This window comes from Sciurus vulgaris, assembly GCF_902686455.1.
Source record: "Sciurus vulgaris genome assembly, chromosome: 10".
NCBI lineage: Eukaryota > Metazoa > Chordata > Mammalia > Rodentia > Sciuridae > Sciurus > Sciurus vulgaris.
This window is the reverse complement of record NC_136470.1, coordinates 87,088,913-87,103,965: the sequence shown is the minus strand read 5'-3', so window position 1 is coordinate 87,103,965 and position 15,053 is coordinate 87,088,913. Positions and strand designations below refer to the sequence as shown.

At 48.2% G+C, this 15,053-nt stretch overlaps 1 protein-coding gene across 10 annotated transcripts in view; it reads right to left on the bottom strand.

Moving 5' to 3' along the window:
• Window positions 1–15,053, bottom strand: part of DGKG (diacylglycerol kinase gamma) — a 213,766-nt gene that overhangs the window by 104,520 nt on the left and 94,193 nt on the right. For 9 of the 10 annotated variants that reach the window (XR_013757270.1, XR_013757271.1, XR_013757272.1 and 6 more), the window contains exons 12-17: window positions 13,961–14,077; window positions 12,881–12,973; window positions 10,953–11,012; window positions 8,470–8,549; window positions 7,307–7,381; window positions 4,789–4,874 (exon numbers count right to left, since the gene is read on the bottom strand). Coding sequence is in view for 1 of the 10 variants with exons in the window: in XM_079100612.1 (XP_078956738.1) it covers window positions 4,789–4,874; window positions 7,307–7,381; window positions 8,470–8,549; window positions 10,953–11,012; window positions 12,881–12,973; window positions 13,961–14,077 (511 nt within the window). In the remaining 9 variants the exon portion in view is untranslated. The remainder of the gene's footprint in view (window positions 1–4,788; window positions 4,875–7,306; window positions 7,382–8,469; window positions 8,550–10,952; window positions 11,013–12,880; window positions 12,974–13,960; window positions 14,078–15,053) is intronic. The other variant, XR_013757278.1, reaches the window with a different exon arrangement.

Below are 15,053 nucleotides of genomic sequence, written 5' to 3'. Positions count from 1 at the left end.
GTTTTGGGGATTGAACCCAGGGGCACTTTACCAGTGAGCTAAATCCATGCCTTTTTATTTCTGAGACAGTCTGCTGAGTTGAACTTGAAATCCTCCTGCCTTGCCTAGTTTGCGTAGTTTTAATCCTTAATGATAACCAGCACTTGTTCCCATTCATCTCTGAGACAACCCTGCAAGATGTTATCCTCTTTGAAGTGAAGAAATGGAGGTTCACCAAGGGAAAGTAATTCTAGACTAGAATCCAAACGGAGGTCTCTGTGGCTTCAAGTCCATTCTCCTCCTCTCTTCAGGGGTTAGGCAGGTGCACAGGTTATTAAAATGGGTGGGTATAAAACATTAAGGGATGATGGGGCATTTGAGAAAGCTCACTAAAAGTCATTCAGATTTAAAAGTTTGAAAATAACCTTGTGTTAAACAAGCAAACCCTCCAGGTGCTATGGGCACCCCCGTACCAGTTTATCATTTCCACTACTTTCCAGAATTTGGAATACACAGATTTCTACTCTCTTCTCCTTGCTGGTTTTGAAGGAGCACTGGACAGAACCATCAGAGAAAGCCTAGCAGAACATGTTTTCCTCTGGCTACAGATTCCCAGCAGCACGTGTGCGAGGCAAGGCGGGTTGAAGAGGGAGGTGTGGGCACCCATTGGGCCCCAGAGGCACACTGACAGACCCCTTGTCATGGTGCACTCAGGAGTGTGGGAACTGCAGGAATCGACAGTTGGGGCCCAAGCTGGGGTTGCCTGCTAGTGTTGAGGTGGAAAATGGAGCCACACACTCATTGTTCCCAGGTCATGTGATTCAAGTTTATGCCTTCCTGCCTCTGCTCCTGCAGTTCCCTCTGCCTGGAAGGCTCTCGTTTCCTTGTCTGCCCCTTCTTCTGTCATCCCCATCTTGGCAGGTCTGCATCCTCATGGCACTGAGCCTAGAAACCTATATGTCATCTGTTATGATTTGGATCTGGAATGTTCCCCAAAGACTCAGGTGTTGAAGGTCTGTTTCTCAGTGCGCCAGTGTTCAGAGGTGGGGCTCTTGGAAAGGGATTGGATTATGAGGGCTCCGAGCTCATCAGCGGATTAACCCATTGATGAATTCAAAGCGGACAACATGACTGGGAGCTGGTGGAAGGTCCAGGAGGTGGGGCCTCGTTGGAGGAAGTAGGTCACAGAGGGTGTGACCCGGAAGGGTATTTCTTTCTTTCTTTTTTTGTTTTTTTTTTTTTTGGACCAGGGATTAAACCCAGGAGTGCTTAACCATTGAGCCATATTCCCAGTCTTTTAAAAATATTTCATTTAAAGACAGGGTTTTGCTAAGTTGCTCAGGGCCTCACTAAGTTGCTGAAGCCGGTTTTGAACTTGCAATCCTCCTGCCTCAGTCTCCTGAGTGCTGGGATCACAGGCCTGTGCTACCAGCTCTAGAATGGTATTTCTAGTCCCCAGCCTCTCCTCTCTCTCCCTCTCTCTCTGCTTCCCAGCTGCCAGGAGGTGAGCAGCTTTCCTCTGCCACATGCTTCTGCCATGATGTTCTGCCTTGCCTTAGGCCCAAAGCAACAGAGCCCACCCACCATGAACTGAAACCTCTAAAACTGTGAGCCAAAATAAATCTTTCCTCCTCTAAGCTGTTTTTCTCAGGTATTTTGTCACAGTGATGAAAAACTGTCTCTAAGCAATCTCTTCTCTCCATCCTTCCAGTAATGCCTGAGTGCGGGTATGATTCCTTCCCACTGATATTGCTGCAACAGCCTCCTTTCTGTTCTCACTTCCTCCAGTTCCAACCTCCTAGAATGTTCTCCATATTTCTGATGAGGGGGACAGTCCTCAGGCTGCAGCCCCATCACTTCAGGGCACTGCTTTACTTCCACCACTGACCCCATCAGTGCTTCCCCGGCCACACCAGGCCCCAGGCCCTGCCTTTCTCCCTAGTCTCATCTTTCTGCACGCCTGACCTCCCTCTCCACTTGTCAACCATTCTGAAACGTTTTCAATTCCCTAAATCACAGAGTTTTCTGCGGCTCAGCTCAGAAGCCACCTCTGGGAGGCCCTCCCTGGTTGCCCTGATCTGGACCTGGCACCTCTCCAGGCTGTTTTCTTAGCCTCAGGGATGACCTCATCACACTCCCTGGTAATTGTCTACTCATTTGTTCTCTGGATGGACTGCAGCCCCCAGGGAACTATGTCTCCTTCCAGGGCTTCTCTGTTGGTTTATGGAGGCCTGCTACAGGCCAAAGGCTGCTCGAGGCGCTGTGACTCTGATGGTGGGACAGCCCTGGCTCAGGTGCTCATGGTCCCTACGGACCGCGGGAAGAGGCAGGTACTACGGAGATCCTCATGCACAGGATGCACAATTTCACATTCATATCAGAAAGGAAAGGAGCTTGATTCTATAGTAAGGTGACGGAGGATGGTGGGGTGTCAGGGGAAGCTCCCCTAGGAAGCCATGCTTTAGGCGAGATCTGAAGTAGAAGTCCATAAGCAGAGGCTGGGGAGCGTTCCATACGATGGCCTGTGTGGGGAGGGAGACTGGCATATCCAGAGGTCTGAGAGAAGGGCTGGGTAGCTGGAGTCCCAAGGGGGAGGGACAGAGGGCAACAGAGGAGGCTGGAAGGGTGCTCAGAGGCTGGGCCACCCAGGGCCCTGCAGATCACCTGGAGGGTTTTGTCTTTATCCTAAGAATAAAGGGAAGTTGCTAATGGATTTCATGCACATCATGGACTCACTGGCATTCAGGAAAAATTCACTCCCTGACTGGAGCAGGGAAGAGAGCAGAGAGGGGACCACAGGGGGGCAGTGGAGACCACTGAACGACGCCTGAACACATTTCCAACGGAGGAGGGAGCACGTTAAGCAGTTCATCCTTTTGCCTCTGATTTTTCCCTTGGGTTCTCTCATCTTGGGGCAAATACCTGACATTTTCCCATCTCTCATGATCTTTCATTCCTTGTTCTGAGCAGCTTCCATCACCTGTGTGCTTTGCAGGTGAATTTTGTGCAACTTTTCACCAAAGGCTGCTTTCTCCCTCCTGATGGCGAGGGGACCATGCAAGTAGCCCAGTCCTGCAGCCGCCTGCCTTGTGCCCATCAACCGTTCTTCCTGGGCCCCCAGAGAATGCCTCCTTCCTCCCACAAACAACTCCAGAACCTGAGGTGACAGGAGAGCGTGGGTGGCTGCTCAGCAGGGCTGTGTCCATGGAAACCACAGTGCTGGTGGAGCAGCAGGAGACAGGTGTGCCTTCTCACCCTCCCTGGGAGGCCTATGACAACCCCTGGAGGCTCCGCTCCCCTGCCCAGCTCAGCACCTGATCCTGGCCATCCTCCATTCCTCTCATCTCCCAAGCCCAGTCTGCAGCAAATCCTGTGGCTTCTACCTTCCAAAGATATTCAGCTTCTCACCCTGTCCTCTTTCCACTGTGGCCAGTCCTGGTCACCTCTCACTTGGGTCACTGCAGTACTGTCCTCGGTAGTCTCCCTGCTCCTGCCTTTCTCTCTTAATCTGTCATATTCCTCCTTTACTCAAAACTACCTGATGTCTTGGGACTCTCTCAGTATAAAAGTCATGTTCCATGTTAAGCCTTACATATTCTTGTGACCTGGTCCCTCACTACCTCTGCTTCACCCTCTGTGATGCTCCCTGTGCGTGCTCTGCTCTGGCTTGCCTTCAAGAGCCAGGCCTGCTCCTATCTCAGGGCCTTTGCACCTGCCGTTCCTTTTGCCTGGGTTGCTCTTCCCTAAGGCATCCATGAGTCTCACCTTCAAATGTCTCTACAAACCACTCCTCCTCTGTGAGGTCTTCCTTGACCTCTCAGCTTTAGATTGCAACTTTGCCTAACCTGTGTGCTTCCTTTGCTCCTTCCTGGTTATATTTTTGTCACCTTCCAATATTCTGTGTATTTAATTTATTTCTTTGGTGCCTGGTTCTTGCCTCTGGACGGCAGGCTCCAGCAGGGCAGGATTTTCACCTGTTTGTCCTGGGTACTTCCATTTCGTTGAGCACATAAAGGCACTCAGGCGGCATTTGTGGAAGGACTGATGGGAAAACCAAAGCAGCCCAGGCTCATGGCTCTGGGCCCTCCCTGACTTTGATGACTGCCCTTCCCAGCACTTCCTCTGGCGGCTTTCCTGTCCTTATGTTCCACGTTGCAGTTTATCTGGGTTCCTCAGGGTCAGCTCTTGACTCTGCCCCACTGCAGAACTTCATAGTTTTCATCAATCTTGGGGGTGTTGTATCCACAGATACACTGAGCCAGGCATGGCTGAGCTGGACCTGGCCTCCAGATTCTCAGCCCGTTCTCTCCACTGCCCCTTTGGTCTAGGCATACAGGGCACAGCCCAGCGTGACCTCTCTTTGCTTTCATTGATCTGTGAGTTCCAGATGTGCTTTCTGGACCCAGGCTCCATATGTTCATCTCCAAATAATTTCCCCTGGGGATACATCTATGCCTAGTCCTCCGGTCTCTACTCTCCACCAGGAATCTATCTCAAGTCCCAATCCTCTCCCTCCCTCCCCTCGAAATCTGGCCTGTTATGCTCCTCCAACCCTGGCGGTGACAGACATGTTTTTGAGGAAAGGCCTGAAACTGAGCTGATATCTTCATGTTTTTGGAAGTACTCTCATTATTAAAATTTCTTTATTTTTTTTTCATCCAAAGTAGATATTTAGTTAAGCATCAGTCCAAGAGTAGATATAAGGGTGAACAAAGTATGGCTCCATTTCTCTCTTCTTTCATTGTCTTCTTCTGACTTTAATATACTCACTATAAATAACCAGCAAAGGCCCCTCCAACCCATTCTTACCAATGCAATCCAAAATCCAGCCAACTGTCCCATCTCCTCCGCAGGCTAGAACACGGAAGTCTGGAGTATCACGGAAGAAGTTCAGTCTGGGAAATAGAAGCAAGTCCACAATTAATCTTGTCACTAGGCTTGACTTTTTGAGTTAGAGTCTGTCTGTTCCCTGGGGGTATGTTAAGACCTTGATTCATTTTGAAGTTGAAAGGGTCATTTAATGTTCTGAAACCAGAAATTACTATGCAATGCTAATGAGTATGAAGAAAAGTTTCAAGGAGTCATCCTAGTATAAGAAGAATCTGACTCAACATTCAACATGAATACTAAGCAGTTTTCTGGAAATTTTCTATGATTTGTGCAGAGAAACCCACAGTTTGCACAATACAAATAAACCCCACTATTTTGACTCTTCTCAGGCTCTCCTGCTTGCTATGTCCTTTTAACCTTCCCTTTAAGTAAGATGCACTGAATTAGCTGGATTCATTTTGCAATTTTGTGGACCTAGAGCTCAGTAGAGAAAGCACCTCATTTTCCCCAGAAGTTTTAACTCTAATTTAGAACAGGCTTCTCAACCTGGGGTCCATCAACCTCCAAGGAGTCTATGGACAGAATTCAGAAGGTCATGAACTTGGAGGAGAAAATATTACATTCATGTCTTCCACAACCTCTCACTGAAATTAAGCATTTCCTTTAATTATGACTGTAGGCAACAAACCACAGAGTTATTAACAATACCTATGACTTTGTCAGCAATCAAAATCACAGATGTTTTAATGTGATATTACAGTGTGGCACATATCTCATCCTAACATGTATGTTCACTGATGCTTTGAATTTACAATAGTTATTCAACCTGGCTATGGATGTTGCTATTTAATGTGTTGATAAAGCATACGTAGACTCATACCACCAATTTATTTTTTAATGTGTTTATACCTATTTTTCAACATAATTATCTTCCCCAGTAATCCTGTATTATTTCAAGTATTAGGAAATAATTTTCTAAGAAGAGATCCATAGTCTTTACTAGGCTGGCAAAGGGGTGCCTTGCACAACATGGCTAAGAAATTCTGTTTTAGAACAGAGGGGACCTGGGGACAGCTTGGGTGAGACTCAGACTCTAAGGTCATACTTCTTCTCTGCCCAGCCTGGTGGTCTGAGAAGACCCCTGGGGCTCTCTGAGTCATGGATGCCTGTGTAGGCAAATTAACATTTCTTGTTTTCCATCTCTCTGGCAGAACTCTGCTTTCCTACAAGAAGTGAATGCTGAATGGAGGCTCCCTTCAGCTACCCAGCCTCTCTGATTATGGACAGATACACACATCAGAGACACTCAGGACCCACCAGCCCCATGGTAAAACAGTTGAATATTCATCAGGTTAAGCTGGAGGACTGCATTCAAGTACTGAAATACCTAAGAAGAGAGTGGGCTGGTGAAGGCATTTGTGGACTGCAGCTCAGGTACAAGGCTGTGCTATCCAACAGAAAGGGGTAATCATGGCAGCCAAGACGGAAACCTCAGCAGTCTAGATGGGTTCTGTTTTCAAATTAGTTTTATAGTTAAATCATGGTAAGATTACTGAATCTGCACTCACGTTTCTTCATTTAACCTGGTTCCCAGTGCCATAAATAAACTTTGTGTTCAGGCAATCAGAGACAGGGATATATTCTATTTTTTAACAGTCTTTTCTCCAGCCCCTTTGAGGGGTCTGGAATTCGGAGTTACAAATTTAGATTAAGAGGTGGGAAAGCCCAGCGAGGTGTGCAGAGCGCGAGGCCGAGACTGGCCAGCAGATGGCGCCAGAGCACCGAGTCTGACTGGGAAGAAGCCCAGTCATTCCCTTGCCTTCCGGCCCCATGCTGGGGGTGACCTTCTACTGCAGGGACAGGAAGCTCATCAGGGCAGCCACTGCACAGGGCCCAGCTCCTCCTACCAGAACTTCAGTCAAAACATAAAGCACTTCCTTTTTCCCAACTCTCTGCTAAAGACCAGGGAAATAGCAAGAAGCAGTAGCAGAAGGATCACAGGGAGTGTCATGACCTCGAAACTGGATCATCCAGAAAAATAAAGATTTCATGGTATAACCAAGTGTCTTGATCCTCAAACGCCCCCATAGCAGAACATAGGGTGGACCTCTGAGTAGCTGTATAGAGTTCCAAAGTGCTGAGTGCCAGTGATAAGAACACATTCTCCTCCCTGGGGTTGATGAAGATGCCAGCTAGCACAGCCTCACAGTCAAGTTCAAACACTTTACCAGTCGCCTTCCTATCAATCAAAGGCATGGTATGTGCAGTTTCCCCCTTTTATAAACCAACACCTGTTTGGGGGAAAAGGCAGGAATCCACTTCTCAGAGTTAGCCATAAGGGGTGACTGAACATATCCAGAAGAGTGTGATATGAGAAAGAGAAAAGGCATCAAATGGTCTTTTCAGTACTGAAACACATTAAAAAGGTGACAAAAGAAGGTGTCTTCTTCAGAGGTTAGAAGAGGGGGATAAGAAATAAAGATTATTGTCTCCATACCCGGGAGTAGGTCCCCCATTGTCCAGGTTGAAAACTTGTTTGGGATTGAGCAGGTAGTGGAATTTCCGAAGAATTCTGTGGGGGAAAAAAAGAGAAAGAGAGAATAAAAAAACTTAAAAGTTGGGGAGGGAAGGAAAATGTCATTGCAAAAAGTCACATTAGGGTGACCCCCTTTTGATCCTATCAGTAATCAGATGGAGCATCCTTTTAAATCTGAGGCGGGAGAAGAGTGTGGCAGACCCTGGCATATCCCAGGTCTATCTGGCATCACCCACATCCTCATCCTCTGGTCCAAGGCTCACCCACCACCTAAGATTCCAACTCCCACTCCAGGAGCATCACCCTTTCTTTGCAGAGAACAGGGCAGAGAAACCCAGAATTTCTTCCCCAAAGAGACTTTCTCCCAAATGTTCCATATCCTCTGGACAGTGTGATTCTGTCCTTTGAGAACTGTCTGGAGGCATCGAAGGACCCCCTGGGGAAAGGCCCATGCAGTCCCCAATCAGGAGAAAATGCAGGAGGGGCTAGAGGCCACATCTGGGCTTGGTTTCTGGGTTCCAGTTTGAGACTCATCAGGTCTGTTCAGGAGGGGTGCACCCTGGGGCTGGGTTGGGGGTCCTCATAGTTATTGTTTATCCCTACTTATTGTTTTTTTAACATGGATTCCAGATCGCTGTGTCATCTGCTCATTACCCTTGAACTGAACAGCCTGGAAGGCAGAAGGTGCTCTCTCTTTCCACTCAGCTTAGCAGTCTCCAACTTCCAGAAAATGGGGCATTTTTTCCACTGATGAGGTGGCTGCTCTGCCTTCTCAGGGATGGGAATAGGTCAGTGAGTCCTGCCATGTCTCTTCAACCAAGAAAAGACTTGGGAGACTAGGAAGAAACAGGGTTCTCAGAACAGTCTGCCTTCAGTCTGAACGCCACAGTGGCTCATGAGACAGACACTGTGCTAAGCATGGGCTGTGCTAAATAACCTATAAGAGGAGATGTTATTGTTTTCTTACTTTATGAGAGGGAAACTGAGGCACAGGGGCCAGGAGATGAAGACCCAGTGGTGGTGCTGGGACATGAGCCTGGATCTCCAACTGTTTTGGTTGAGGGGAGGAAGGGGCCCATTCAGCATGCCTTAGCCATTCCACTTTGAAAGAGGAGAGAACATACCTTTCTCCTTGTCTCCCTCCACTCTTGGGATTCACCAAGACCAGCAGGGGGTGGGTACCCGGGGTAGGGATGATCTTATACTTAAAAGGCAAAAGAAAAAGCAATTAGGTCTCCTTTGTCCAATGACAGGAGGTGGCATAAGAGCTTGATGCTTAGACGGCTTCAGAAGGTGGATGGGAAGCAGGCCCAGGCATGGAGGAGAGGTGATTGGGGAGGCAGGTCTTTGTCCACTGGCTGAGTTTTCTGAGGGGCCAAGCGGCTAAGTGTTTCCAGCTCGAGTGGCCTTTAAGGGGTGCTAATGGCAATGAGGGTTTGAGGCTGGGATCAGAGATGGGACAATGGCACTGTAGCTTCCAGTCATTCAACAACGGTGTGGCTTTGTGCCCACAGCACAAGGTTAAATTCTGTGAGGGACACAACTGAACACATTATTAGAAGGTGTGGCCATCTGGTCACACACATAAATAAAATGACGCTCATGAAGTGAAAAATCACATCCACTCTGGTACCTTCCAGATCCAATTTTCCTCCTGAGCTGGTCCTGCATTTCTGACTGTCCAGGGGCTGCCTTCAAGTGACGTTGCCCATGACTACCAGGTCAACATGCCCCAATCTGACTTATCTTCTCTTCCCATCCAACTGATCTTCCCTCCTGGTTCCATGCTTCTGATAAAGGTATTGTTATTCATCCAGTCTTTCAGGGAAGATCCTGACCTGCCAAGTCTTTCCCTGGAATGTCCTCTTATCTCTAGCAGCCATCACAGTCCCCATGTGCTTGGTGTTTTCTTACAGGTTGCCCCCTTCCCAGAACACCATGTCAGGCACGCTGCTCCTGGGCAAACGCCCTAATGACACCTCACTGCCAAGAGGATAAAACCCCTACCTCTGAACCTGGATCAAGGCCTTCTCCATCTTGCCCCATTCCACTGCTGTGGTCTCATTTCTTCTAATCCCGCCTGCAGTTCCAGCCCAACCCTGCTTGCACCCTTCGGGGAGTGTGTCCTAAACTCTCTCCCATGCATCTGATCACCATTCTCCTCCTGTTCTCTGCACGGAAATGCTCACTTCCTTCTCTGTGACCTCTTAAAAATAATCAAAACAACGTCTCATCCTCAGGGCCCGACTTCAGAGCCATCTCCTCTGTGAAGTTCCCCTGGATCGTTGCAACTGAAACGATTACACTGAAAACATGTCCTATCTTTTGGAGTTTCTTTTGTTTATTTGTATTTGTCTTTGTTTTTTATGGTCCTGGGTAAATGTCTTAAGGCATCAATTGGATTTTAAGTGCATCAGGAACAAGGCAGGGGGTGTGTACAACCCTCTTCCCAAGGGCCCCATGGCACCAGACGCAACAGCAGGTCATCAATAAACACTTGTGGATTGGGCTGAATGACATTCTGACACAGACCAAGATCTGCTCCATGTTCAATATCTAATGCCTGCTATCTCAGCTCTCACACTAAAAACCCAGCAAACACAGTGCACCGTGTGGTTTGAAAAGAACAGTGGCACTGTTGGTGATTTTTCAGAATTCTCTTATCTGTGCAAGGATTGTGTGACATCCAGAATAATCTTGGAGCTTGAGGAATAAGCCCTTAACTTCTGGGGATGATATTTAAAATATTTGGCAAATCATATGGATGGGTCCTGCCTGATCAAAACTGATGCAGGACAAGCAGAAGAATCCCTGCCTAACAACAGTTATACCTGTGTGCACGTGTATGCGTGTGCGTGTACGTGTGTGCGTGTGTTCCACTTGACTTGCTGCCCTTCTGAGTGTCTAGAGCTTTCTCATCTACTAAGGTTCCTCCATGGTTTTGTCTTAATGTTCAAAACACATGGATCTGTAAACTCTCTGACTCTCACAGCCCCTCCAGGAGGTGGAGACTACAAGGATTGCCATGCCCCTTTTCAAACAAGGAGACTTGGGTCCAAGGTGGAATGGAAGAGCAGGCCCTACTTTCCCATTTCCGTTTCCTGTTCTTTGTACCTCATCAGGATGCCTTGCCTGCATTCCTTGGAACTTTGAGGAAGGCTTTGAGGTGAGCCTGAGTAAAAACAAATTCTTAACACACATTTAAGGATTAAGAACTTTTGGGTTTGGTGAGCTACGTTTTGACAGTTGTGTTCTGGAGAAAGATTGGCAATCTTGGAAAACCTCTTGTCTACTTCTAGGCCACACTTTTGTTATCGTTTAGGAGGTCTGCGTACTGAAGGGTTATGTAACTTGCTCCTACAGAGGTGATCAAGCCAATTAGACCAGCAATGGAATCAGCCATCCTCCCTTCTCACCACTTGCCTACAGTGTGGCGGTCAAAGGTACCTCCAGAGGCCGGGAATAAAGTGTCCTCCTGTGTGACAGAATCGATCAGATGAGAAAGCAAACGTTGAGATACATTTCCTCAGAACCCGACCCCCGGCCTCCCGGCCACTGCCTTGGACCCACTTAGAATGAGTGACTGGACTACAAGCTTGAGAGGTACCTGCATTACAAGCTCGCCCTTGGTTGCCACGCTGCCATCAGACTTTCCACCTTGTCTGTCCTGTGAGGAGAGAGGAAAGACAAGCATCTCTTGAAAGAAAAATAAAAACCTAATAAAAGGGAAGAGATCAGATGAAAACAAATGGCTAGTGGCTCGGGAGGCAGAGGCTGGAGGATTGCAAGTTCAAAGCCTGCCTCAGCAACTTAGTGAAGCCCCAAGTGACTCAGTGAGACCTTGTCTCTAAATAAAATACACAAAAGGGCTGGGGATGTGGCTCAGTGGGTCAGCACACATGGGTTCAATCCCTGGTACAAAAACAAAACAAAACAAAAAAAACCCACCCAAAACCCAACAACAGCAAATGTCTAGTATCAGCAAAGCCAGATCCAAAGTGGGACTTTGGTTCTCAAGAAAGGAAAGCACCCCTGTGAGTTTCTCTGGGACTCTCCAGGACCCTGTCATCACTTGCTCTGACTTTAACCTTGGGACCCAGGCAAGGGACACAGGAGGAGGCATTACTGAAGTTGGCAGAAATCTAGTTTGTGGATGGAGAAGCTTGGACTACATGAGAAGCAAGGTCTCACACTTAGCTTCTCTGCTCGGCATAATCTAATGATACAGCACTAAGTCATGGTTCTTGGTTTTGTATTTTCAGTGTTTATTATTCCATTGAGGTTTACCTAGCATACAGCAGAATGCTCAATTCAAAATGGGACAGTTTGATGAATTTTTGTACATGTATGAGCCCTTATACTACTGCCCCTCCAACTGTAACTCTGTGTGACTCCGATATCACATTGGTTTTGCCTGGCTTTTGAATTTTATACAGAGGGACTCATAGAGCATGCCTTTTTTGGAGTCTAGTTCTTTTATTCAGCATTATATCTTTAAAATGCTCTGTTTTTGCATCAAAGCATAATTTGTTCTTTCCCACTGCAATGTGGTATTCCATTACATGAATACCATATGCTTATGTGTCTTGATTTATCTATTCTTCTGTTAACCGTCATTTAGGTTTCTTCCAGTTTTGACTGCTATGAATAAAGTTGCCACAAACATTCTCACACATGTCTTATACATATGGAGTAAATGCTTCTACTTCTCAGGTAGATCCCCAGAAGGAGAATTGTTGGGTTGTGGAGTTTGTATATTTGGTACTGCCAAATGGTTTTCCAAAGGAAAATTTTTAGATGTTTAATGAAAAAGAAGTAGCTGGTCAAGTCAAAGGCAAGAAGTGAGGAATCCATGGAACTTGGCAACATTTTTAAGATGAGGAGAGGAGAGAGTTAAATTGGTGCTTGTTTGAAAGAGGAGCCTTGCCAGGCTTGGTGGCGCATGCCCGCAATCCCAGCTACTCAGCAGGGCTGGGGCAGAAGGATCACAAGTTCAAAGCCAGCCTGGGCATTCGAAGGAGATGGGAAAACCCTATCTCAAAATAAAAAAGAAAAAGGGCTGGGGATATAGCTCAGTGATAGGGCGCTCCTGGGTTCCATCCACGGTACCAAAAAAGAAAAAAAGAAATGAAAAAGAAGAGTCTTCAATATGGGAGACAAAAAGAGTTTCAGGTGGGTATAAAAGGAGTTTAACTTTGCTTATTTCTTTCATTTCTAAAAGGCATACTCCAGCAGAAGGCTTCAAGGTAGGAGAGATCCATGTTTGGACATTGCAGAGGCCCATGGGGGCAAGGGAGAAGGAAGACCTTGCCCTCATTTAGCTGTACTCTGCCTACAAGGTGCTCAGGATGAACATGCTTCCTTGGGGCATCTAGAACCAGCAGCATTTGAGAAGTTTTCTCTCACTCTGGCTGGTACACCACTGACCCCGACACTGAAAACACAAGCTCTAAGAGTCTTTGGGGAAGCCCTCTGAGGGGTGAAGGTCTGGACCATGAACTCAGAGCTGAGCCCTGGCTGGGCAGGAGCACTTACCCTGGTGACAGGACATATTGAGGTGGGCAGTAAAATATGGTCTCTGAGCTCCCCACCATCACACAACGTCGATAATTCACATTTGCGGTGAAACTGGAGGACGAGAGGGAGATGAGAATGAGTGGAAGTGATCAAGGAGCCATCAGGTCAGAGGCTGCAGAGGTTTGCTGGGAGGCGAGCTGTCTAATGCCCCCTGAATCCTGAGCACAGCTGGCTCTGGAAGGACTGCTGAGTGTGTCTGCATGTGTGTGTTGAGGGGAGTCAGGTCTGCCATGGGCAGAGAGGAGATCAAGAGCCGCCCATGGCTACTGGCGCAAAACAGTCATGAGCAGGCCTGGGCCCTGCCCTCCCTGTTGACTCCAGAGCTCTCCTTGGGTATCTGCTCCCCAGACTTAAAGACTCTGGAAGGGAGGTCTCAGCGAAACTTGTAAGTAAACCCTGCGACTCAACCTCTGCATTCTGAGCTCTGCAGTATGGTGTGGAGGCTCCTTATCTTGGAGTTGAAACCTGATCAGGGGACAAGACATGCCTCTGAACTGGCTTTGGCAGGCAGGTTGGGCAGCTCAGTGTCTGCCAGAGGGGCTCCAGGTGTCCAGAGGGGCTGTGGACTCTATCTTATGCTGTGGTTGGTGGTGGCAGATGGAGGCCCCTGGCCCAGGCAGTGAGGCTACTGTGAGGAATGTGTCCGAGGGGTAGGTGCCCCTTCCTCCGATGCCACAAGGGGCAGGCAGTCCAGTGCCTGGTTCCTCTCCCACTCTGGCAGTGCCCTGGCCTCACTGGCGAAGGAAGCGCATGGCCCAGCCTACTCTTCCCAGTCACCTGGACATGTAGGCAATGGGTTGGCCATCTTCTTAAGCAGCCCTCATTCCCCTGATTCTGGGGGTGTCCCCTCTCTCTGGGCAGCTTGGTGATTGATTGGAGTACTGTGAAACTGAGGGTATAGAATGGGGGCTCTAGGGCCTTCCTAGCCATATTCGCCTGACCCTGTTGTTCTCTGGCAGGATGTTCACTGCTCCCAGGCTGCAGCATGAGCAAAAAATCACACCGAAAAGAAGCAGGGCCACCTGGGCACCAACCCACCGTCATCCGGCACCACACGCAGTGCCGCGCGGTGACACTCTGGTAGCACTTGATACTTTTGTGGCACCGGTCACACTTGACGGAGGAGTTCCCTTCCACCCACGCGTGCTGCATCACCTGTGGGAGGGAAGCGAAGGATACCAGGGAAGGCAGCAGAACCATGACCCTGGACCGGGGCTGCAGGAGGGTCTGGGAGGAGCACAGGAGGGGGAAGATGCTTTCCTATTTAGAGGATGCTCATAGGATGCTGGGTCCCTCTCTGCCTAACCACCCTTGTCTAATCAAAGTAGATGAAAAACCACTTCATCTGAGCTTTGAACTGCTCATTTGCCCTGGCAGGCAGCCAGGATGAGCAGCATCTCATCTGGAAGTCCATCTGTCTTGCAGAATTCCTTACAGAGTGATGCTTTGTATGGGGCCCTTTTCTGGAAGGCAGTGTGGTACAGGGAACCTGGGAGGCTTGCACTGCAGACAAAACTGATTGGAGTCACTGATCTTGCACTTCACGGCACGGTGACTCTTGGCTAGTTCCTAGCCTTCTCTGAGTCTCAGGTCCTTCGTCTGTAGAGATTGGTATGATAAGTCCCACTCCTGGGGTCATTGGGAGGATACAATAAGATAACACACCTGGAAGGACCTCCCTACGACAGTCCCCATCTTTTGCAGGTGCCCATTGTTGCTTAACTTCCTTCCCCCTGCTGAGCCTGAGCTGTCCATTAGCACCATTTAGGGATTTTCTAGAAGTCAGTGCCCACCCCACATTCTGAATAAATTAGTCTCCTCTCATCATTAATATGTTTAAAGTGTTCTGAGTGGTCATAATGAGCAGCCATGGCTGAGATGAACCTGAGAAGAAGCTTAGACAAAAAGGCCAAGGAAACTACTGAGTATCCTAGTTTCACACCCTTTCCTGGAGAGCTGGCTTCTTGCCCAGGAAGTGCAACAAGAGGAGGCAAGCAGTTCAGGAAGTAGGAGAGAATGTCCGTGTGTGTATGTGTAAGTATGGCTAAAGCGATAGCCCCTGACCTGATACCACCAACTGAGAGACAGCACTATCGACTTGTTCTCCTTGCAATGCCACAGGACTTCTCAG